This window comes from Prinia subflava, chromosome 2 (assembly GCF_021018805.1).
Source record: "Prinia subflava isolate CZ2003 ecotype Zambia chromosome 2, Cam_Psub_1.2, whole genome shotgun sequence".
Lineage (NCBI taxonomy): Eukaryota > Metazoa > Chordata > Aves > Passeriformes > Cisticolidae > Prinia > Prinia subflava.
In genome coordinates, this window is record NC_086248.1 from 28,518,971 (window position 1) to 28,543,772 (window position 24,802).

The following is a 24,802-nucleotide window of genomic DNA, read 5'->3' on the forward strand; positions in this document are numbered from 1 at the left end:
TAACATAATATAAAAATAAAGGTAAAGCCAATGGGACTAGTTATAAGAACTGTAAATAGTACCAAAATGTAAATCTTTTAATTGCATTTTTTTTTTCTGTCCTAGAAGGCATGGAACTATATTACATGCCTCAGCTATGTAAAATGAAATCATGGAATCAGATAATCATTTAGGTTGGAAAAGCCCTCCGAGATCATCAACCTTTGACCAAACACCACCATGCCAACTAAACCATAGCACTAAGTGTCACATCCAGTCATTTTTGAACAGTTCCAGAGATGGTGACTCCACCACCTCCCTGGGCAGTCTGTTCTGATGCTTGACAAAATGATACATCACATCCATATTAAAATATATGCGTCACTAAAATGCTTTGAAGTATTGATCCATTATGAGCAGATGAGGAGTGATAAAATAGGCATCCTATTGCAGTGATCCTTTGTACTTCCATAGCCACCAAAGGACCACTGACAAAAGAATAAATTCTTTGATCAGATAACTAAACCTCGGGTTTTCTACCACAAATGTTTGGAATGTGTTATGATTTGTTATAAGTCTTGGTCTGGTTAAAATGATTCAAGGTTCCCCATTATGCTATTTTTATTTACATTTTCAGGTACTTATGGGTTTTATCTTCATGCTGTGTAGATTATAGCATTAGCAATGTAATAAAAAGGCTTAAAACCCTTGCATGTTTCCAGGCCTAACTTAGAGTCACACTGTCAATTTCTGAATTAGACTATGCACTTGTGTGTTGCTGAAAGGATTTGCTTTCCCCATGTATTTAATGGAACAATATGATTAATATCAATGTTTGAGGTAAAAGCAGAGAACTGTTCTGTTTCACCCAAATAAAATTTAGGACAGACATCACCAAAAAAATTCTCTTCAGAAACTAATGTCTACAAAAATACCTTCTTCTGGGTTAGAAAACTTATTTTCAGCAGCAAGAACTAGGTAAGAAGAGTGAGAATGATAAAAATTAATTTACTCAGAATGTCAATTCAAATATCCAATATTATATCCAGATATCAGGTCTTGAATCATGCTGACTTGACCTTGCAGGACACCTCTCTGCCAGATACTGCCTACATTAGGATGGTTCTTAGCACCTTTCCCCACACAGTCAGATACTTGAAATTACTGTGCCATTTTTTAATACTCTAGGCTGACTTGGGTTGAAATGCTTTCCTAGCCCAGAAGCATTTAGATACTGGTCCTCTGTGAAATATTGAGGGGGGAAACTGCATAATGGGTTCACTTTCTGTATTTATTGCCTAGGATCTGAAAATGAAGGAAAGTTTCATTCTCTTTAGTATTTATTGTAAACTTAAGTAAGATATTATATTAAAAATGCTTCATAAAAACGTGTTACTCTTAAGCTTCTTAGATTAGACAATTTTGAGACCATTGTTTGTACTTATACACAGAAAGTGGATGTTTCTGATCCCATTACAAAAATGTACTTGACCCATTTTTTTCTTTTCTCATGAGGCCTGAATTTTAATGAGGCCTCACCCATGCCAGTACATTGCATTTCCCTGTACATCTTTTGTTCTCATGTGGCATTTGGTTAAATACTTCAGCTGAATATGAAAATAAGAGCATTGCTCAAGTCTGGTTCACTTTTTTGACAAAACTTATAAAAATATTTTTATCTGGGTAATGAAATATTTATCTTTAATATATACTTGCTATATAAATGCTTAATATATCAAAGGGAGATTAGCTGAAAAGTGCATCTCAAAGACCATCAGCAATAGTTGAAGTGAATTGAAAATGTGTTGTTGCTTAAGTGGAAAAATGAAAAAAGTGAGGCATTATAATTATGCTCAGGGGTATTGGTAACTCCATGGTTTCTGACTGGAGCTACATCAGGTATTATCCACAATGCAGAGAACTGATCTCCCAGACATCCTTTTGCCTCTTCACCAGCAGTCTGTGTCCTGCAGGACTCTGCATGTGCCCACAGCCAGCACAAGATGCTGCAGGACTGGGACCAGAACATTCACCACCTCCCTGTATGCCTCTGGAAAGCATTCCTCTAGCAAAGGTCTCTTACTATTGCACTCTGTACCTTCAAAAGTAGAACTGAGTCTTCAGCAAGAATGGTGCCATACCCTCTAAATTGCCTGGCAGGCAGAGATCATGCAGGCAGCAAACTCAGAGTAAACATGCCTTGCTGTGACAGCCTCTTTGGGAGAAAAGCTATGTAAAGTCTCCTGGCATTACTATGTTATTAATTACAGTTTAAATGTCTCATCTGTACTGCACCTTGTAAAAATTGTAAAAATATTCTAATCATAATTTGCATTAGAATATTGATCGTACTAAGAGATTTTCCATAGAATAAAAAGCTATCTTAAATCAGAGGAACTGTAGAAGAGGTGTATTTTGTAAAACTTATTCATAAAATTTTCAACACACATATGTATATATACACATACATATATATTATATATTAGCATGTGTATTTATATGTATATTTTAATTATTTTTTTATATTTATTTCTGGGATATAATAAAAATGTTGAATGTTTAAACCTCAAAATATATTTTATTAATTTTATTTTCAGATATTCTCTTTAGAATGCAAACTGCATTGCTGTTCTCAAATGAATAATTAAGTTTATATTTTAAGTGGTGCCATTAATGAATATTTACAAAAAGAGGCGCTAGTTTGGAGAAATACATTAATAGTTTACTAGAAAAGGAAAAAAACTTTCTTCTGATTGACACCTTAAAAATAAGTTTACCTTTTATGTTTCTTTAAATATAAATTTTAATGTTTTTAATGATTTGTCAAGACAATGTGTTTGCAAGTAATATTTATTAGTGATATTTACATCTCATATAATGTTTTGTGGGTTTTGAGGCAGAAAGGTAAGTTTTATTATCTTCATGCCTTTACAAATTGGAGAGAATTTTGAATTTTCCATTTGCAAGGTAACCTTCCAGCGAAAGATATTTTTTAACTTTTGTGTTCCTAGTGTTTCAGACACCTTCTGTCTCATCAGAAACTTTATGTGATTGTAGTTGAAGTAGTTTCAATGTTAACCCACATTTCTCAGCACATGCTTCCTGAATTAGAATTTCAGGGGTTTTATTTTTTTACAGAATATTTAGCACTGAGCATGGACAGTTGTGTGTGTGCCTGGGAGGATCATAGAGAACTGTGCTGAAGACACAGCAGTCCCCCTCTAAGTGCAAAAACTTTGTGCATTTCTTTACAGAAATGAGAAGTGGAGCTAAGGTAGAAGTCTAGGAGGTTTGCACAGGACAAGAGAGGGAAAATGACAGCAGTGATAACAGGATAAACAACTAAAGCACTCTTGTCTCCTGCACTCTGGGCCTTGATGTCACTGATTTTTTACAGGTTTTCCCTATTGAAATCAATGTGGAGAGTAAGATACAATCTATAGTCTTTTTAACTGAGAGCTTTCAGGAAGCAAACAGATCCAAGCACTTGTTCTGCTGTATTCAGCCGAAAAATTAAGTTCATTGGCTAAATTATTATCATTTCCCATTGCCACCATTCCCAAAGATGACTTGCTATCTCTGTTGAAGGCTTCATCAGCCTGAAAGATGAGTGCAGGAATAGAAGTCCTCTGGAGGGGCAGCAGGCCCTGCTACAGAGCAGCAATGTCTAACACTGTCACAGTTATTTTCTGGTGTGGTTTGCACTGATTTAAAATAAAGGAATAGAATGTCTGCATTTGAATAATTGTTTTTGTCCCATGTCATACAGCTGATTTATAGTATGTGTCACTACATTGAATGTTGGTTCATAAAATGAAGTCATATTGGAAAATCTGCAGACATAAATTTAACTATTTATTGGAAGCTGAGTGTAGCAAATTTAAGTTGATGTTAACTGCCATGATCACTTGCCTGACTCTTGCCAGCAACTTCCAGGTATGTTTAGGAACATATTGCATGAGACAGTATGTGACTTTTGAGAAATGTCTACACACAAGCTTTCATAAACCTTTATTCTGTCTTTAGAATTTGGAATGATGGGAGATCATACAATTAAAAGTCAGCGACCTCGATCTGTTCATGAGAAAAGGGTCCCTCAGGAACAAGCTGATGCTGCTAAATTTATGGCACAAACTGGTAATACATCAGTTACATTTTTTCTATTTACTGTTGTTAATTTTAGCAAGACCACTGCATGTTTCCATAATCTTTTGCTGCATATTTGTCAGTTTTCTAAGCTGATACTTTTTTTGTATCATTTTTTTTTTCACCAGTTAAAGTCCATAAATAAAGTAGCTAAGAATTAGGTAGATCATGCAAAAACATGCACTGTGAATGCGAATACTGAATCATTTAGTGTAAGCATGAATTTCTTTAGTAGTAGAAGCAGTCTCACGTACAAAACACAGGACACTGTGACATGTTAACTTTTTTTCAAAGATGTTAAGAACATGCTTCAGAATTTCTTTATAAATAGACTGTCTAATCCCAGCTTTAGGCATTTATCAAATTAATTAATTACTGGGGTGACTTTAGTGTGCATGCGTTCAGTATTTACTATCTTTGGCCTAGCACGATGCTCTGTTCTCTAGTTTCCAGATTCATAATTACTAAATGAAATTGGCCGTAAGTAGTTTTTAATTGAATGTGCAAATTATCCAACAGTTTTTAATCTAAAACATATTTTCTAATTTTGTTTGAGCAACTTCATCTTCTTTATCTAAAGATACCAAGATGATATTGGAAACCTGGAATTGAAGTAATTAAAAAAAAATTAGCCTGATTAGCCAGTTTACCAACAGTTACCACAGCTGTCTTTGTGGTCAATGATAAAATTTTAGTGGTGAGTGGAATTAAGCTCTCATACACCAAAACTACTGTCCATTTTGACTTCAGTAATGATCGAGGTATCTGTTGGTAAAACATAACTCTCTACTGGTACCCTACACACTCCATTCCAGTAAGTTACTGAGTTGAAAATCTTGTACCCCATAATTTTTGTACGGATTTGAAAGAACTACCTCTGTATTCCATAGTAACTAACCTAGAATATATGCCTGCATCAGTTGTACATAATGTAATGCTTCCAGTTTTTATGCACTTCAGTAAAAGAGCTATAATTGCTTCTAGTTACATTGCATGTTGACTTCCTTAGTGGTAGGGTGCTTTACTTAACAGATTTGCAGAAATCTATACATTAAGCAATCTAAGTATATGTATAGCCAATCAGTGTAGATCTGTTCGGTAACAAATTCAGAATGGGAAAAAGTCTGTTTCCCTTGTATTAATCTATAGGATTGCTTTTATGGCTAACTCCCAGATACTACTGTAAGCAAATGCAGTGGAAGAAGGGAGCCTAGAATTCTCTAGGTCTCCATGCAGTTTTAGTTCAGGCAAGTAGAACAAGTAGAACTTACATACCTAGCTCAGACATATAATATTAGCTGCTTACTACATAGAATAACACCTTTGCTTTTATGCTGCTTCTTGAATTCATACAATTACTTAAAAAATCAGTAAAATTATCTGGGTTTTTTTCCCCATATAAATCCCTAAAACTTTAATAATATCACGCAAATCTTGTATTTGATAATTTTTAGTCATGCATTGCAGTGCATCTATTATGGGTGTTAGAGAGCTGCATTACAAATGCAGTACTTTTACCACCGCCTTCCAATAAATTGTGTGTGTGGAGTGGGAGATGAACATTCAAAATTACACAGGATTGTTTTTCAAGGTCCTGTTCTGAAAGCATGTGAGAGTATGAGCATATAAATTTAGATGCCAAAGTTCTGGGAAATCTATATTTTCCTTGCTGCAGGTTAACACATGTTAAGTAATACTTGTGCTCTTTCTTGACATACTAATTTTCATCTCTTCATTTTGTTTTTCCTTTGTAGTGATCATTGCATATTTTCTTCACCTGTAATGCATTCATTTTTCTTGCAATAAAATGATTGTGATATCTTCCTAAACTGATTCATAAGGTTTTTTCTAACGTATCTATCTCATTAATTTACCCACTAAGAAATATTAATAGTAATTGGTTACTGAGTTTATGGGGTTTTATATTTTAAGCCTTGCTATTTTACTTTGTGTAATAGTAAAACAGATAAAAAAGTGCAACAAAATGTTTGTATATTTTTAAAAGGCAGAGAGATAGGAACAGAGAAATGTCCTGGAAAATATTTATGAAAAGCATTTAATACTGCTAGAATCGTGGACTTAATCCACCAAATTTTGCTGGGAATGGAAGAGTTTTAAAATACAGTATTAAAATATGCATTTTTCTGATTTTGGAGAGTGTTATGAGGCAGTATAAACATTTATTTAAAAATACTTGTGTGAATAATTTCTTGTTCTATATTTGTCATTTTATGTGTTTGGACTGATCCTTCCCTTAGGTGTTATGGGATTTAGAGAGTATAATGCAGGTAAGTTTTACACAGATCAATGAGGCCTTCCATACAGTAAGTTACGTTTCCTCTTACGTGTCAAGCATCAGGGGAGAATAAGAGTTTGGTAGCTTGCTAAGAGATAATTTGAGATTTTAGATTTATTATGATTGATATAAAAAATGAGGAGTTCTTAAATAACAGAAAACAAGAAGGTAAATAAAAAGTAGCCCTTTCAAAATTTTCATTTCAGAAAAGAAAAAAATGGATAAGAAAAAAGCAAACAATGGAAGATATATTTGCAGATTATGTACTCAACTTAGATTTATTCTAGAAAATATAGCAGTCTTTATGTGCTTAAATTAAAATGATACATTAACAATTATATATATATGTGAAGATATTTCCCTTCTTTTAAATCTTTTAAAATAAGTAAAACTCATCTTGAAAGCAGTAAAGGATACTCTGAAAATTTAAAAATTACCAAAAAATTATAATCCATTGTATAAAAGGAAACAAAGCAGCTGGTGAGATAAGTGTGTTGTTTATTTTGTTGTCATTTTGCTTTTTTTGCACTGTACAGCATGTTAATATAGAGGATCTTTCACCAGCAAATGTTTTAAGACTTCTTTACGTATGATGCTGTATATTAAAAAAATATGCCTTTTGTAAATGAACAGTGCATATATTCTCAGAACTTCTAATAATTAATACTAATTTCAAAATTCACTCAGTCACACAACAGTCTGACAACTGTATAATAATCATGTTGCTGCTATTTTCTATCATATTTCACAGGTTAGAAGTTAAATTTTTATCACTTTTAAGATATAAAAAAATAAAATTTTTGATTTTTAATATATTTTCTTAGCTATGCACTGTCAAAATGTCTGTGTTGAATAACGGATTGTTTATACTGAGTATATATAACTGTTCTACATAATGAGAAACATGTTGAGAAACATAGTTTAGACTTTTTCTGCTGTTTGACCTTTTATCTAAACCATTTTAACAAAGGCAATGTCATACTTCAAACATGTAAGACAAAAAGTAGTAGCTTAGAAACCCACAGTAATACAAGTCTTTTTACTATGCACATAGGGCTTATAGTACATAGTCTATAATTGTTAATGTCTACATACATATTAAATATATTCAGCATGTTATACCATCTAACCTGAATTCAAGCCATCTAACTGCCTAATCAAAGTGCTATATTCATGTCATAAAAACTATTAGAACAGTAATCTGTGAATTTTTTTTTTCATTTTTTTTCACCTAACAAATAAAGAAAAGGACAACAAAAATCACTGGTGAATTTTTGTCTGTAGAAAGCTCATAATTTTTTGCTTTTCCATAGAAATTTTTAGAATTGCATACAATTTTATTAAAAACAGAGGGATTTGTGTGCTAATTATAAAACATTGTCTTTTTACTGAATAAGAAGCACTTTTTTTTTTTTTTTAAGCACTGAATAGCCTCAGAATTGAATCTTACAAGTCTAGCAGAAACAATCATTTTGCAAAGGTTCTGTGCATGACCTCTGGGGGAAAAAACAAGTCAAAAGAAAGACAGCTTGGAGAGATTCACAGATTCTTGCTACAAAGCACATTTTGAAGAAATAGTATGTAATTTACTGCATCCTTGGAAGATAGCACCAGAATATTCCTGGTTTGCAGACAATCCCTCGATTGTGATCAGTATCAAAACTATTGGAAGGCTACAAGTATACTGAGATAACTGAAATTTCAAGGAAGCTCTTCGAGTCTGCAGATTTTATCATGCCACTGATTTTAAAACAGAAAGTCTCATTTGTTTCAGAAAGGATTTACACTTAAAAATCAAGCATGCAATAAGGCTTTCAGCTGCCATTTTACATTACATGCTGATTTTTAACAGAAGAAGCTAAACATCAATGCACAATTATTTACTCAAATTGTTTAGTGAGGTATATTCACATTATTTTTGCTTTTGCTTTCTGAGAATACTCACGGGATCTGTTTTTCTGAACAGGAATTCTTTTGGGTAAGGAATTCCAGAATCATGTATATAACTGTTCATGAGAATTAAATTCAAGCATTCTTTCCAGAGCATCCATGCAAGAAAACTTTATGCATTACTTGCTTTCAAAGAATAAAAATATAATATTCTATTTCTCAAAAATTAAAAGAAATCCTCTTTTCTAATATACAGTATTACTAAATCACACCTGGCAATTCTGAACATAGTAGTATGTATTATGTGCGGTAATGAGGTCTGGCACACCCAAGAATTCAGCATACCTGTAGGTCGAAAGCAAGATCTGCTTCATAAAAATTTCCATCCCACATTCCAGGTTAAAATTTAATAAACAAAATGTTTTTCTTTGCCAGGAAACTTATTTTAAATGCTATATGACTCTGCTGGAGAAAATGTAAGACATTAGGGGTTGGCTTGTCTAGGGTTTTTTCCATTGGAATTCCCTTATTTGTAGGGTTCCTTAAACTGTTACTGAGCCTTAATTCTAGAGGGATAAGTATAAATATCAAAGATAAATCCTTTGTTATTATATAAAAAGAGTTGTCTATGTACTTACAGAATCCTGAGGGTAGTGTTGTTTCTGAAGTATTGAAGGGCAGTAGTTCTCATAAAGTTGTAAATGATGCTAAGACATCAAAGGGTTCCCCTCTGACAGGTGTTATGTGATTGCAGCATTGTAGGTGTCTTTGTTTTCTATTCATTGCACATTTTCACAGCTGCTTTACTCCATAAACCTTTAAATATTTATTTTGGTGTGGTACCTTTTTCTTTGTTTTGTAAGAGCAGATGATAATGAGCTTCAGGAAAAAAAATGGTGTCAATAATACTTATGTCTATATTCATGTTTGTTTGTTTGTTGTCTTGAATACAGGTGAATCTGGTGTTGAAGAGTGGGCCCAGTGGAGTACGTGTTCAGTTACTTGTGGTCAAGGGTCGCAGGTGCGAACCAGAACTTGTGTATCACCTTACGGGACACACTGCAGCGGCCCTTTAAGAGAATCAAGGGTTTGCAATAACACTGCCCTCTGTCCAGGTAGTGTTAGCAGCCAATAAATAAAATTGTGGATGTTTTTGAACTGTATAATGATAAGAATTTGAAACTATATACTTTTATTTTTTGTTATTATTAACATGGATTTCATAGGGGCATTTCAATTGAAGCAGAGAACTGTAATTCTGTTCACCTATTCATCTGTTCTTTTCATGTAGGTTATTATTTTTATTTTCAGAACAGTCAAGGTACAGAACAAGAGCAGATTTTTACTGTCAGTTTCATATTTTTTTCAAAAGGTCTATATTCTCTCATTTTCACTCAGAAAAGAGAAGTTAGCATGAGTACAAAGACAAACTAGGGAAGAAATCCAGATCATGAATACATTAAGGAGCAGAGACTAATTAAGAGGGTGGGTTTACATATATTATTTGACACTGCAATTGGTTTGCAATTTAGAATACTCTCTTTTAGGCAATGGACCAGACAATGTTCTAATCACAGTTATGTCTTCATGGACTTCCCTTTACATTGTTTTGGCAAGAAAGGGCATCAGCTACCTATCAAAGGAAAAAAGATCAGACAAAAGTAACTCTCTTACATCTGACACACGGTAAAGGTCATCAGTGTCTTGCATTGCAGTTTCCCTACTCCTTTTGTCTGAGAGATCTGGACATCGCTGGAGTTCAGCAGTAGTTATACACTAAGGAGAAGAGACAGACATATTCAAGTTAGTTGCTGAAAGGGCACATCTTCTTTAGACTCTACCTGTGGATTAATCCATGATGGGAAGCAAGAAGAAAGGCATATGCCCCATGACTGCATTATTTTTCTTCTGTTGTGTGTGACTGAAATGCAAAAAAAAAAAAAAAAAAAAAGACAAATACCATCCTTCAGATGTAAAAATTCCTCAGGTCTCTGTAACATTTCATCCCAAGAGGGTAGTGAGGCATCTTCAGCTTTTGGGGAAGCTCAGTACATTTTTGAAGTAAACTAAATTGTCATACACAGAGAACTCTTGGACTTTATCTCCATAAGCAGTAATATGTAGAATCAAACTCTCATGCTGTTACTGTGCGTAGAAAAATAGCCAATGGGAAGTGCATGTGATCTCATCAGAGTTTGTGTATCGGCATTATAATCATTTAGGGAGCCTCTGTAATGGAAGGCAATTTACAAAATTGTCTCTAGATAATGCATGATGGTAACAAGAATTGTCTCAATACCTAATGGTTTTCTATTGGGCTTAACTTAAGCAATTCATATTAACTTTTCTAATATTTAAGAGTAAAAATGTCTAGTTAGAGCTGAATTTTAATACTTTAGAAGTGGTAAAACTTTACACATGGAAGTGTTTCCATAAGAAAATGGTAGATATTTCTAAAACAGTTAGAGTAGCTTAGATTGTGCCAGAGGTGGGAAATACTGCAAAAGAACTCTCAAGTACAAAAATAAGATGTGAAAGAGGAGAACTATAAAAGAAATTACCAACGTTCCAAACAAAGATAGATTTAAGTATTCATTTGAAACTATGTGAAGAATAAACATGAAAACAGTCCATCTTTCACAATGAGTTCTTTCTGATTTCTTGCTAATTAGTACTAAGAAGAGGAAAGAGGATTAAATCAACTAATTTTCAGAATTTTATCTTCATTCTCTCCAGAAAGTGATACAAAATTTTAATATAAAAACAAACCAAACCAGAACAGAAAAATCCAGGTAATGCAAAAGCCAAGGTAATTAATTTGCTGTCCAATTAAAACTGGAAAAAAGTTAATTCTTAGATATGATATGGTCAAACAGACTTTTAAAAATGCTCATCCCAAAACACTGCTCCATATTTCTCAGGTGACAAAGGACCTGTTTTTTATCCTCACACTTCAGGATACAGCTTTTGTTGCCAGATACCAAGCATGAGCAAAGGCTACCAATTCTTAGTGTCTACGCTACCAAGATATTTTCATTTTCAGCTCACCACAGCTGGTTATATATATAATCGCTATGTATCTTGAGTTACTTTTCCTAAATAATTAGTCTTCTGGGCTTTATTTTGCATATTGTTCCATACAGTCACAATAACGTTATTAATTTATGTTCTCTATCTGACTACGGGGTCACTACTGTGTAGCATTTTGCAAGATTAGCAATTTAGAATTATGCTTTTCCTAGGAACGCTTGATTAATTTTTCCAACATCCCTTTAATTATTAGCCCAAATATCCTCTGTCCTCATTCTATTAAGTATCCTGACTCAGAAAGTTGCATAGTTCAAGATTATCCCTGGTCCAACTATAAAAAAATATATGGTCTGTACACTAGTGTATTTAAAGCAGACATTTGACAAAATGATTAGTGAAAGGGTGGGGTGCATTGTGAGAGCTGGAATGTTTCCTAATCAAAATGTTGCCCCTTCAACATAAAAAAATATGCAGAATGACCTACTGTACTTCATGCATAGGCTTCAAAGGAACCTGTTAAACTTGCAAATACTAACGCAAAGCTTTCAGACTATTTTTTCTATTGCCTTTATATATATTTTTATATACACTTTAACATATTTTATATGCTGTCCAAGATACTCAGTGGAATGTTAGAGAACATATTTCTCTGTGATCTCAGTGTCCTGGAAAATTTGGAAAAGGCAATTCATTTTCCTAGCTTCATATATATGCATGTATTGGAATAGAACTTTAAATTTCAAAATAGTACTACTATAGTAGTAGTTCTAGCAGAATAGTGAAAGAGTTCAAGCAAATAGTTCAAGCAAAATAATGAAGGAACCACTTTTTACATAATTCTTGGGTTATTTATATTTATTTCAGACCAATACTATTCTAGAGAATTGCAGCATAGTAGACAATGAAACACAGCTCAGACAATTTTTATTGTCACCAATTCTTTTGTGAGTGGGGACATCTCAAGATCCATTACTGCAGTGCTACTGATTCATTTCAGTTTAGTGAATAATTTCTAACACAGCTGAGACTTAAGAGGAAAGAACATGGGATTTTCATGCCTGCAGATCATCTCAGCTTCTGTTTCTCCATCTCCATTGCCTTCAACAACTTTTGCCACAAAATTTAGATGTAGTTTAGCATTTTCAGGCTTGTGGGTAAAGCTAGGCATGGCAGGAGCAGGAAAACACTAAGCCATTTCAAACATTTGTATTCTCAAAAGCTATACTTTAGCTGATGTTATTTGCTAAGGCAGTTTTACTTACCTCCCTTTTTTGTCTCCCTTATCTTATTGCAACAGGGCCTGACAAAAAGCTTGTCCACATCTTTCTTAGAGGCGCCCTTTAAGTAGTGGAAGGCCACAATAAGGCTTCCATTGAGACCTCTTTTCCAGGCTGAACAACCCAAATTCTTTTATTCTGTCTTCATAGGAGAGATGTTCCATCCCTCTGATCATCTCTGTTGGAGTGCTGTGTACCAGCTCCAGCAGGTTCATGGCTTTCAATGTGAAGGATCCCAGAGCTGGATGCAACACTCCAAGTGGGGTCCCACCAGAGTGGAGTAGAGGGGCAGAATCTCCTCCCTCACCCTGCTGGTCATGATGCTTTTCATGCAGCCCAAGATGTATGTGGCTTTCTGGGCTGCAAATGCACAGTGCTGGCTCAGGTCCAATGTCTCATTCACAAGCAGCCTGAAGGCCTTCTTTGCCAGGCTGCTCTCAATCCCTTTATTTCCCATCGTGTGTTGAAACCAGGTTTCCCCCAAGCCACGTGCAGGACCTTGTTGAACCTAATAGCATTCCCATGGGTCTGCTTCTACAGCTTGTCCAGACCTCTCTGGATGACATCCTGTCTGTCAGATCTGTCAACCACACCACTCAGCTTGATGTTGTGTGCTGACTTGCAGAAGGAGTGCTCAATCCCACTGCCTGTGTCATTGATGAGGATGTTAAACAGTACTGGACCTGCACCACGTCAATGGCCATCATATTTTTTTCAGTATCTGTTCAATTTACTGCTGAACAAATCAAAAGCGTTTAAACCCCAATAAAAAGCTCACAAAACATGTTTGTAGGATGAAGGCCAGCACGGCCTAACGCCTCCTTCCACTTCACAGCAGTTGTGTGTTGTGAACACTGTGGGTGTTCACTTCAACATGATTAGGTTCACAGAGTGGCAGAGAGATGGGAAAGATGCTTTACAGTGATTCAAACTTGTTGTGCTAGCAATGTTTTTGACAGAGGAGCTGGCAATAATTTGAATATTTTTGTCCCAAATAATGAATCTTGCATCTGAAACTGTGTTATAGAAAACAGTAACTCCTCTGCGAGCCAGCTCTCCATCTGGTGTAATTTGGCATGGCTCATCGGGCTATAATTCATCAGATGCTATAGGGGACTTTTTTGCATTTAGAAAAGAATGTTAAAGAAAGAAGATGTAAATAAAATACCAGAAAGAAAAATCAGGGGTAAGAAACTTTAAATAAAATGTTCTTTTAAAGATAATCTGGATAATAGTGGGCACTTCCGTAATGCATTGTTTTACTGTAATACCTATTCCATCCTTGACTTTATTATTGGACTACTAGTTTCAGATATAAAAGTCTATAAATGCAAGAAGGTGCTGTGAATTTTTTACTTAATGAGATAAAATTTGTCGTGGAAGATGATTTTTGGCACATATTAATTTAAACCACAAAGAAATAGGGGCTGCTTTCAGTCCACCCAAAATGAAGCATTTTGTTTTGGCTTATGTTTAGTTCCAAAATCACATAAGAATTTTATTGTGTTGCTGCTAGCATGCAGTCAGCTCTTGCTAGAAGAAATATACATCCTCTTAAAGACAGTACCTTTAACGAGCCAATCAGCACATTTTTTGTTGTTGTTTTTCAAATAAAGACAACTAACTTAGAACATTTTGACAGCATAGAATGAAAGTTCCAAATTAGGCAATAGGCTTAAACTTATATGTGCCCTGAGAAAACCCACTCTATGTCTCCAGAGAGTCAAGACCTTTCAATTTATTCTTTTTCTAGAGAATAATCTTTTTAGAATTTGGATTAATTTTGTTTAGCTCAGTTTTAAACTTTTTAGAATTCTTGTTGCATCTGAACATTTTAATCAACCATTGTGGTATCAGGAGACAAAATTATGTCATTGTAATTACTGATTATTGTTTGGAATCTGATCTGAACTTTTCTCCTTAATTTTGCTCATATGATAAAAATTGAGAATCTTAGAGATGTGTCTTGATCCAATATATCGCCAATGAGAAAAAGAAATATTTGGATTATATGGCTGAATCAAAACAACTGTAGAGTACAGTAATTATTGAGAACAGATGAAATTAACATTTTCACTCTAACAGAGTTATGTGCAGGTATAGTCATAAATTTACTTTTTTTAGAAGTGCTAGACTTTCTGGTTTTGACAAAAATGTCACAATTAATCAAGGTTTCTAAACTAACTAGACTAAAATCTGTCATTTTAACATTAGTTTGGACTGTTCCTGAGGGTTATTTTTTTAATATAATGCAGAAGGATGTGATATTTAGAGTAACATAATAAGGATGTAGGATGTGGTCTTTTTGAACCACTTTTACGTGACCAGAGGAAAACCTTTCATCAACTGAGTTGTTGTCCAGTGGGTTAAAATCTTCCCTGAATTAAGTTTGACATTTTCTGTCAGGTACAATTTCTCAGAAGTTAACTAACAAACTTTCTATCTCAACACGGTGTCTGAAATGACAATTTTTCTTACTTTTAATGAAAAGCAATAGAACTTACCTACTTGCTGAATTCTCCTTGATCTTACCGATGAATTTGTGATAATATGCCAGGGAGCTGATTGTCCTTCCACAGCCTTGCAACTGAATTTCACATCAGGAAATGTTATTCTGATTCCTGCAAGAAAAGGGTTGTATTTGTAGCAACTGGGCAGGTGATATGTGCCTTCAGGGCAAAGGAAACCTATATATGAGAAGTTTTCACAGTGATGAAAAAAGTGAAGACAAAACAGAAAATCTATTTCTTTTGTAATGCTGTGAATCATTACCACAGATACACTCAGATGTTATACACAGTTTGCCCCTCCAGACACCCTTCAAACAGACAGGGCTTCAAACAGAGAATGATGTGGTACTGAGTGAGATGTTCTGATATCTGAGTCTCAATACTAAGTCTTTGGATTTCTCTTAAATACTTAACATTGCTGCAATTCTCATCACTACATTCCTGTTGTCACATTGGCTAATTTATATTTGTGCAACTGCTCTTATGTAAGCAGAAGAAGAATAGGTAAAGTTTGTTTTGCAGTATTACTCAATTTATGTAGAACTGTTTTACAAATGTATGTGCAGAGAAATTTCAGAAAATTTCACTGAATTTTTCTGTAAAGGGGTTGCATATGGTACGTAAGCTCACATGGATACTGTATATCAGTTTCTTCTATAGTAAAAAACGCTTAAAGTAGAGAAAGATTCATCTTCTATGATTTCTTATTTTAATAATAAGAAGCAAAAATATTATCAAATATAAAGATAGTGTTATAAGTTTGTAATTTATTGTGAACTCTGAAGGTATTCGCGGTTTGTTGAATGAATTTTTTTCCAAGAGTAAAACACGTATTATGGTCTGTTAAATCAATGAATATGTTCATGTAAGGAAATGGTACATATTTCTTTTACTTATATGGTCTTGGAAGTTTTGAGGAAGATAATCAAGCGCATCTGCTGCCATATTTCCATCAGAATTTAAAAAATAGAACAAACTTTAAGATTACTGCCCCAATTTGTGATATTGACATAGTAATAAATTGCTGCATTTATTCCTGTAATTTCAAAGGAAAGCTTAATTTTGATTGCTTCTAGATTTTAGAGTTGCTTTGATAAAAAAAGTATATGCCCGATTTTCACAAAAACTAGCCTCTTGAAAATCAGGGCTATTAAATATATCAAGGACCAAAGATGTCATAACTAACTTCTGAGAAGGAAAGTCATCTTGTGTAAAACAGTCAAAGAAGAGAAATTGTAAGATTAGTTTAAAGATTAGAGAAAATGTTTCAAAGTATATTTTAAAATATACTTTAAGAAAATATAATTAAATTAAAATCAACTAAGTTTTAAAAAGTATCTGTTTTCCTATGATAACAAACTTTCCAATGAACTTACCAATGAACTGATTTCTTCGAAGGTGGCAAAATAACTGGTATTTAAAATATTGATCTTGGGTTTTTTTGAAATCCTTTTGTTACTTGTGTGTCTGTTTCTGGTTAAAATCTTTATGGTTTGTTGCAGTACATGGCGTTTGGGAGGAATGGTCACCTTGGAGTTTGTGTTCATTCACATGTGGTCGAGGCCAAAGAACTAGGACAAGGTCATGTATACCTCCCCAGTACGGGGGAAGATCATGTGATGGACCTGAAACACAGCACAAACCTTGCAATATTGCACTCTGCCCTGGTGAGCTCATATGGCAACTCTCTGCTTTCTTACAGTGCATTTAATGTGGGTTGGTTGTGATTTCTTTTATAGCCCTTTGCACACAGGAAAGAAAACTCTGTCCAAAGTGACTAGCTTGAGTAATAATGTTCATAATTCTGAGTGTAGTGGTTAAAGTGTATAGTCAGGCTGGTAACTGTTCAAGACAGATGCAAACAATTTCTTTGAGGCACTCTCTCTGTAGGGCACAGTATGTTGTGTAGGAAGTCTTGATTGGGTCTCAGAGAACCAAAAGGTCAAACAACTTCCTGAGTGTGGCTTAAAGAGATACATTCAGGGGTCACACAGTTTGTGTCCACCATATCTGTATGAATTACGTTTGCTTAGAGGTTCACTGTAATTATCTATTCATCATATGACAAACATATTTGTGAAACCATATTTGATTTGCTAATTTATTCAAAATTAATATTATTTACAGACAGAACGGCTCACACAAGCTAGGGCATTATTTGAATCCTCGTTAAGTTCTTGTGGTACAGATTTTAGGTGCCTCCTTTCTGGTAGTTGTGTGTTAAACCAATTTCAAAAACTTGCCACTAACCAAATAAACAATGCATGGGCTTCATGTTAAACTGTCCATCCACTAAATTAAAGCTTACTAAAAAAATTTTTTTCAGAATTGATTTTTAACTTTTTGTCTTTAGGTTGGGATTAATTTAGACCAACTTTTTCAAAATTAATGTATACATATAGTGCATCGAATTTGCTTCAGTATTGTGAAGAAACACAAAAGATATTACACCTAATCTGTCAAAATAAACAATTATTTGAGAACTCTGGATTTTGAACCATCATTTTTACCTAAATGACTTTTAGAGGCACTTCTGTACTGTTACATTTAAACGTAACACTTTAGGTCTTTGCTCAAGATTAAATTTGCATGTTCAATTTATTAAGAGAATCTTCATGTTGAATTCTCTATTTTTTAAGGGTATTTCTGAAATAGAAAACTCACATGCTCTTTTCTCCTAAAGATAAATAAGAGAGATGTATGAAATATATATGAGAAGCCACAGAATGAGTTTTCTCCAAAGACAGTGTAATAATTGATTTGATCTTTCCTACCCTAAATAATACTATATAGCAAAGAATAAAACTGAAGAGGGTGCATTGAAATGTGATTTCCATAATGTTTTCCTCTTCACATAAACCTTTTATGATTAATGAGTAGAACTGGCATCCATGTTTGGAAAGATTTCCATTTTCTTCTGAATAAATTATCAGGACGCAGCTTCATAGCTTCAGAGGCATCTGCATTGAGAAGTGGTTCACAACCAGGCATTACATAGAATATTTAAAACAGAACTTTAGGGAAAAGCCTCAGAAAATCCCTTCCTTTAATTCACTGGTGCTGAGATTCTGGGCCCAGGATATGGATAGTATCTTCGAAATGTTCTGTTGTTAATGTCTGACATTAGCAAAATAATTTACTACTTATTCACTGAACACCCATACATAATGCACCCATACAGAGCAGTATGTTTGATCACTAACTTTAAGATTCTGCTTTTTATTTTTGATATTACCACCATCAGCTTAGGGAGCTGCTATTCCAACTCCCCTTTACAACAATCCTGAAAACAGGGTTTGGCAAGTGCACCAAGTGAAATTCCCTGTTTGGAGTGGTGGTGCTTATATAGCACTAGTAGTTCTAGAATCAGGTTTTCAAGGACGAGTATTAATCAAAATTATATTAGAACCTACATTTTGAGATTATATTTAACTGCAGGGGCAATGAGGAACTGATGATTGTCGCAGTCTCTATGAATGCAGGATCCCAAATTAGCACAATTAGTCATAACACATTTCATAATCTTGCCTGTTTTTAAACATACTGTCTAGTCCTATTATTATCGACCATATAGTTTCTAACTTGTATGGAAGCATAATTGCTTTATGCTTTTCATTATCTTGTTTTTTAATATTTTCATTTACCTCAAGAAGCTTTCCAATATACAAAATCATTAGTAACAGTCATTAAGCTTTACTGAGGAGAATATTCATCCAAACTCAAGTGCATGGGCTAATACAAATTACTAAATACAGAGCCATTTCCACCATTTCCATTTTGTTTAGACATTTAGCTTGACAAATTCAGAAAGAAGATTATGCAATATGCAAACACAACGGCATATCTGATAAGGAGGAAAGGAAGGAAGGAAGGAAGGCGGTTTCTGTGCTGCTACATTTTATCTCAAAAGAATATTGAAGAACTGGGATCGTTTACCTTACAGGAAGGATGAATGATAAAAATATATTCAGCATTGTGTATACGGAGAAGAGAGACTCTATGTAGGGCAAAGTGGTAACTCCTGTTTTCCTTTTCCTGCTCAACTAAAGACATCTAGTTTCACCATCAGGACCAATAACTTTATAATCTGACCTATCTGAACTACCACTGCAGCTTTTATAAATCACTTCAGAGGGCTCAGGATTTATATACAAAATTTGCCCTCACTTTTGCCTAAAAAGACCAGTCTTTTTTATAAGGCCTTGTTCTCAATAAGACCCTTCAAAGTGTATGTGACCAAAATCATTATTGATATATCCTTTTTTATATCAGTGTGCAATTAGAGGAGATGGGACACTCTTTACTTGAAGAAAAAGGAAAACAGTTTTACATTAGTTTGAAGCAGCTCATAACGTTGGTTTCTGTGTCTGATCGCCGTAAGAAGCGCGGCCGGGCCCAGCCCGAGGGCTGCGGCCGCCTGCCTGGCTGCGGGGGTAACTCTGCTGTGTCCCTCTCTTTTGTGGCCGCCGCGGCAGTGGACGGACAGTGGCAGGAGTGGAGCTCGTGGAGCCAGTGCTCGGTGACCTGCTCCAATGGCACCCAGCAGCGAAGCCGGCAGTGCACGGCGGCGGCCCACGGCGGCTCCGAGTGCCGAGGGCCCTGGGCCGAGAGCCGGGAGTGCCACAACCCCGAGTGCACCGGTGAGCGCTGGGGGCTGCGGCGGGGGCGGGCGGGCCTCGGCGGGCGGCAGGGGCAGAGACCCGCACCCACCGGGAGCCTGAAACAAACGGCATTGCCTACAGCACAGGGAGGTTCATGTCAACGCCAGCAAGAACTTTACTGAACGGGCTGCCCAGGGAGGTGGTGGAGTCTCCCTCTCCGGAGACATTCAAAACCCACCCGGAGTTGTTCCTGTGTCGCTCGTTCTCGGTGACCCTGCCTTGCCAGGGGGTTTGGACTGGATTATTTACAGAGGTCCCTTCCAACCCTAACAGTTCTGTGATTCTGTGAGTCCTGGGGCTTCATTCTTATTTACTTGATGATGGAAAAACTTGAAAAATGTGCCCTGAAAGGCTGTATGAAGGCTGCACATCAACTTCTTGATTTTTTTTGAAGGACATTCAGCAGTTTTAGGCAGAAAGTTTTGAAGCCTAAAGAACTTAACTTTTTCATGAACCTAAAAAGCAAATGTTTATTAACTGATTCCCTTTTGTGCTGAGACTACTTCATGATGCTCTGACAGTATAAAAGCAGCCTTCTAGGGTGTGTAGATTCTATATGGACTTACCTTTAAAGCCTCATTTGCTCAGTCAGAGCATGTAAAAGTTAAGATCTTAAAATATCACATGCAGAAATGTTTTTACTTAGTTTCTTTTAAGAGTACTTAGGCATATTGTAAATGTACATTGTTACTGTACAACAGTACAACTATACAAATGATTTTTTTAAAAGAGTAATTCTCCATTATGACTATCATCACCCCTGTAATTTTATTTTTCCAAACAGCAAATGGCCAGTGGAACCAGTGGGGCCACTGGAGTGGCTGTTCCAAATCCTGTGACGGTGGCTGGGAGAGGCGGATAAGGATCTGTCAAGGTGCTGCTGTGACTGGGCAACAGTGTGAAGGAACTGGAGAAGAAGTCAGACGGTGCAGTGAGCAGAGGTGTCCTGGTGAGATGAAAATATAATTGCTGTTATTATCTACACTATAATGTGGCTTACATTAATGGGCATCTTTAGGAAAAGCAAGATCAATGTCTGTAGAGCAATAGCCATAAAGAACCATATCTGGCCTTGCTCTAGACAAGTCACTGCTGGTTTTCTCAGTAGGTTTCTGTTTATGCGGCTACAGGCAAATTAGTCCTATTAGACAAATGAGCAATGCATCATGTTTTGAGTAAAGCAAAATAGCATCGTAAAAATAGTTATCATAAAAATATTTGATTGCCTAGGAATGCCTACAGTACTTGAAGCATGAACAATTTGCTACAGAAAATTTCTTTGAATGCACTGTATCTGAGAATATCAGGGCTGGTTTTGTAATTTGGAATTCCTTTTATCCGGTGTCTAAGTGACATCTCTAGTACATTTGGGGTAAATTCCAGTGCAGTAAAAATAAGGGATAAAAGTGAGCCTTACCATAGTGTAGAGAATGAATGAATACATGAACATCGCTTTATAAAAATGCAAGTAATATAAAAAGAAAGACACATCTTTCTATTACTAAGCATTAATATAATGCTTAAATATCACTTTTTTAATATAATACTTTGCATCACTTTTTCTTTGCCGTTCCAACAAATTTAAGTCTTTCTCACTAAAAGCTAATAGAAGTGTGCTTTTGAACTTTTTCAAATATGATGAATAAAGAAGAATATCTGCTGGATCAGATAGTATATGTTGTAAACACTCATTGTCCTAAGGTAAAAGAATGCACTCTTGGATAGTTGAAAGATTAAAAAAGTAGGGTGTTAGTAAGGTAAGATGTTTTAGCCATCCACTTGGGAAATTATGTGATCTGAACTGCAGGCCAGGAAGCAGCAAAAAAATCAATCTGGCAATCTGACTTCTGGACATTTTTGCTGGCTGTGCTCTCTGGTAGTTAGAGAAGGACTTAAATGGCAGGGATGCTTTAGGTCAGGAAATGGGAAATTTATCAGATGTGAATTTTATGTTATCAAGCCGATATTTTTCATAGGCAGCATCTTTATCCCTTGACAGCCATGAAAGGACAGTTTTCAAAGTATTTGCAGTACAGTGGAACAACTAATCTCATTGCATTTGAAGAACAACAAAAAAGCCTATTTGTAGTTAGAAACTTATAACATTATACTGTTGACGTTAACTGAATTTAACTTGCTTTTAAATGATCTCTTTAATTTTAATATAAATTTCATTATTTGAAAAAGCAGTACAAAATAGTATTTGCATTGGATTCCTAAGCAACTTAATTTCCATAGGTAATGCAGACTTCCTCTATAAAAGCACAACACTAATAGAAGATTAATATGAATCTTCTCAATAAGCAGTCAGATGAACTAGATGCTGCTTATAAAACCATTCTTGAAATAATTTGCATTTGTATATTTAAAAGTAAAGCCATACTGCTGTAGTTCAATTTTCAAAGGTTGCCACCTGGTGTTAATAAAATATTTTACAGATGTATTTGCAAATCAAATGCACACAGAGCTTTATTTGCCATTTGGTGAATTTATTTATTTCCTTGATTAATTCCAGATTAGATTTACTGTGCTTATAGAAAGTATAACCTAAAGCACCTTTTAACAAGCTATGCTTGTGCAGACCATTAGACATGAATTACATATTTATTTGCCTCTAGTCTGACATTTACTGAAGAGTCTCAGATTTAAATGTAGAAAGTGGGTAATTTACCAAATTTTATAAAATTATATACAGATTTACATTCTATAAACAAGAAGTAGAATTGGGAGGTACTATACAGAGTTGTTTAAAGTAGAAGCAAATTTCATTATTCGTATGCATTTCTTCCTAGCCCTTAAATAGCTCAGAAAAGCTATTTTTTTCTCACTGTTTTTTTTTTTTTTGTTCTGTGTAAGCAACTGAAAAATGTGAGAAACTAAAATGTTGATCCTTTTTCCTGTATCAGTGTTGTTTTGCATAAAGCAAGATCCTCAAGTGTGTAGAACCTCATTTTGTTAAGGGCATGAAGCTGCACCTGCTCATACACCCAGAGGTCTATAGACTTCCAAAAAGTTAAATTATAGCTGTTTTAAACTGTGTCAGCAAAAGGCTAATAAAGCCTTTTTCTGTTATTGTGACTGGTGTTAATAAGATGCTCTCCAAACAGAGCTGTTTACTCAATAGCTGAAAATCTTGTCTGGACATTCTGTAGTTTGAGTTCTGCATTATCTGAATATTATACAAAATTTTCTTTGTAGTTTCTCAGTGATCCTTTTCAAATGACTGGGGCATGGACTGAATTTCTTTCAGCAGCATTAAGAGAGGCAGGCTCAGAAGTGTGATCTGTGAGGTGAGGGTCCGCAGTGACCACAGTCCCCAGGCAGGTGCAAAGGAGAGCTGCTTTATTCCAAAAACCCAGCCTTGTGAAGCCATTAGCCGCTTGTCAGTCACATACTTTTAAATCATAACAAACATAGTACAACCAACCACCATACACCACGATGTGAACACAAGATGGTTACATAACTTGTTTTTCTACCTCTTAATTCAGCAGAGTCACTTTCCCAGAGTCCTTTTCTGCTTAGCCAAAGTAGCAGGCCTGAGCCATGGTTTTACAAAGCCTTCCCTTTGTAAGGTTTTACCTATATGCAACAACTATCTTAAAGTTGGTTTCTCAAAAAGCTTGCTTTCTGAACAAATTTTGAGTTTCTTTCTCCATGATTTGTTTTTATTCACAGCTGTAAGTTTTAAAACTGTTGTTTTTTCCTTCCATTGTGTAATAGTCTGGGAATGATAAACAAAGATCTGAAGATATTTTGGGTTCAGTTATTGCTGCTTTGTTGCATCCCAAATGTCTAAAGGTAAACTGCACTCCTAGTAGGTCAGCAGTACTCTGCACTCAAAATATTTTTCTGTAGATAACTTCAGAAAACTGTAAATGAATCAGAGAAAGTAAAAGAAAGCTTCTATATTTGGTAAGCAGCTAGTCACTCAGGAGTCATGGCAGAAAACTTACACAAGATGAATGAACACTATGTCTGTCCCATAAGAATAACGGAGACAGCTAGATAACAAAAGAAATTGCATTTGATAAAGAGTTAGATGGCAAGATGATCAGAAAATTGTAGAAGAATGTGTTAGAGAAGTAAGACAATTTCCACCAAATGTGTCAGTAAAAATGAAGAGATGGGAGAACCAAAACCAAAGTGCAGCAGTATACAGGATAGAAGGCTTCTGTAAATTTATTTTTATAAAAAAAGGGCTATGTTCTTATGACAGCTTTAAGAATATATCATGTTTCATCAATACAGCATTGGTTTCCAGAAATACTTAATTCCCTAATAGTTAAATCTGTATTAACTCTACACATGTTTCCTATATTAATGCTTTGTGTGGATTTTACTCAAAAAAGACTCTCAGCATTTTTCCTATAAGCATATTTTCAGTAGTATAAAGCCTAATATAGGAGCACTTTAGATCAAAGTGTAACTGAAAACAATGCTAGACTGTCTTGTTAGTTAACAGAAAGACAAGAGTGCACAACACCAAAGAATAACTAATCATTTCCCACTGATGGTAGAAGTTTTTTTCACAGCATTGTTAAGATAGATAAGATAGAAGAGGAGAAGGGACAAGATTCAAATAATTAAAATGATATTCAGCTAAATAATAAAATTAAACCTTGTGGGTTTTGTTTTCTTTTTTGACTCTGATTACAACACTATTCTATAAGACATCCAAAAGCTTTTTTCCTATTGCCTTTGTTTACGATAGTTTTGCCTGGGTCATTGAATTAGGATTCAGGAGAGGAATATAGTTCTGCCATCATCTGAGCTACTGTGTGCTGTAGGGTAACTTGCCTCAGCCTTTCGTTCCCCTTTCCCATATATGTTATGTGCCTGTGTAGATGGTAAACTCTGTGAGGCTGCTGTGTCTCTTGCTTTGTGTGTTGGTCTGAGCTTCCACTGATCCCAGCTGGGTCGATGCCTCTGGGAGATGCACATCTTCTCTCCAGTAACGTCAGAAGACAACTGTGCTTCTAGACCATTGGCTTTGTTGAATATTTGTGCTTA

At 35.2% G+C, this 24,802-nt stretch overlaps 1 protein-coding gene across 1 annotated transcript in view; it reads left to right on the forward strand.

Annotated features, from left to right (window-relative positions):
- Window positions 1-24,802, forward strand: part of ADGRB3 (adhesion G protein-coupled receptor B3) — a 440,870-nt gene that overhangs the window by 174,844 nt on the left and 241,224 nt on the right. Inside the window, exons 3-7 of the mRNA XM_063389429.1 lie at window positions 4,006-4,116; window positions 9,265-9,426; window positions 16,631-16,795; window positions 19,604-19,768; window positions 20,574-20,738. Of these exons, the coding sequence (XP_063245499.1) occupies window positions 4,006-4,116; window positions 9,265-9,426; window positions 16,631-16,795; window positions 19,604-19,768; window positions 20,574-20,738 (768 nt within the window). The remainder of the gene's footprint in view (window positions 1-4,005; window positions 4,117-9,264; window positions 9,427-16,630; window positions 16,796-19,603; window positions 19,769-20,573; window positions 20,739-24,802) is intronic.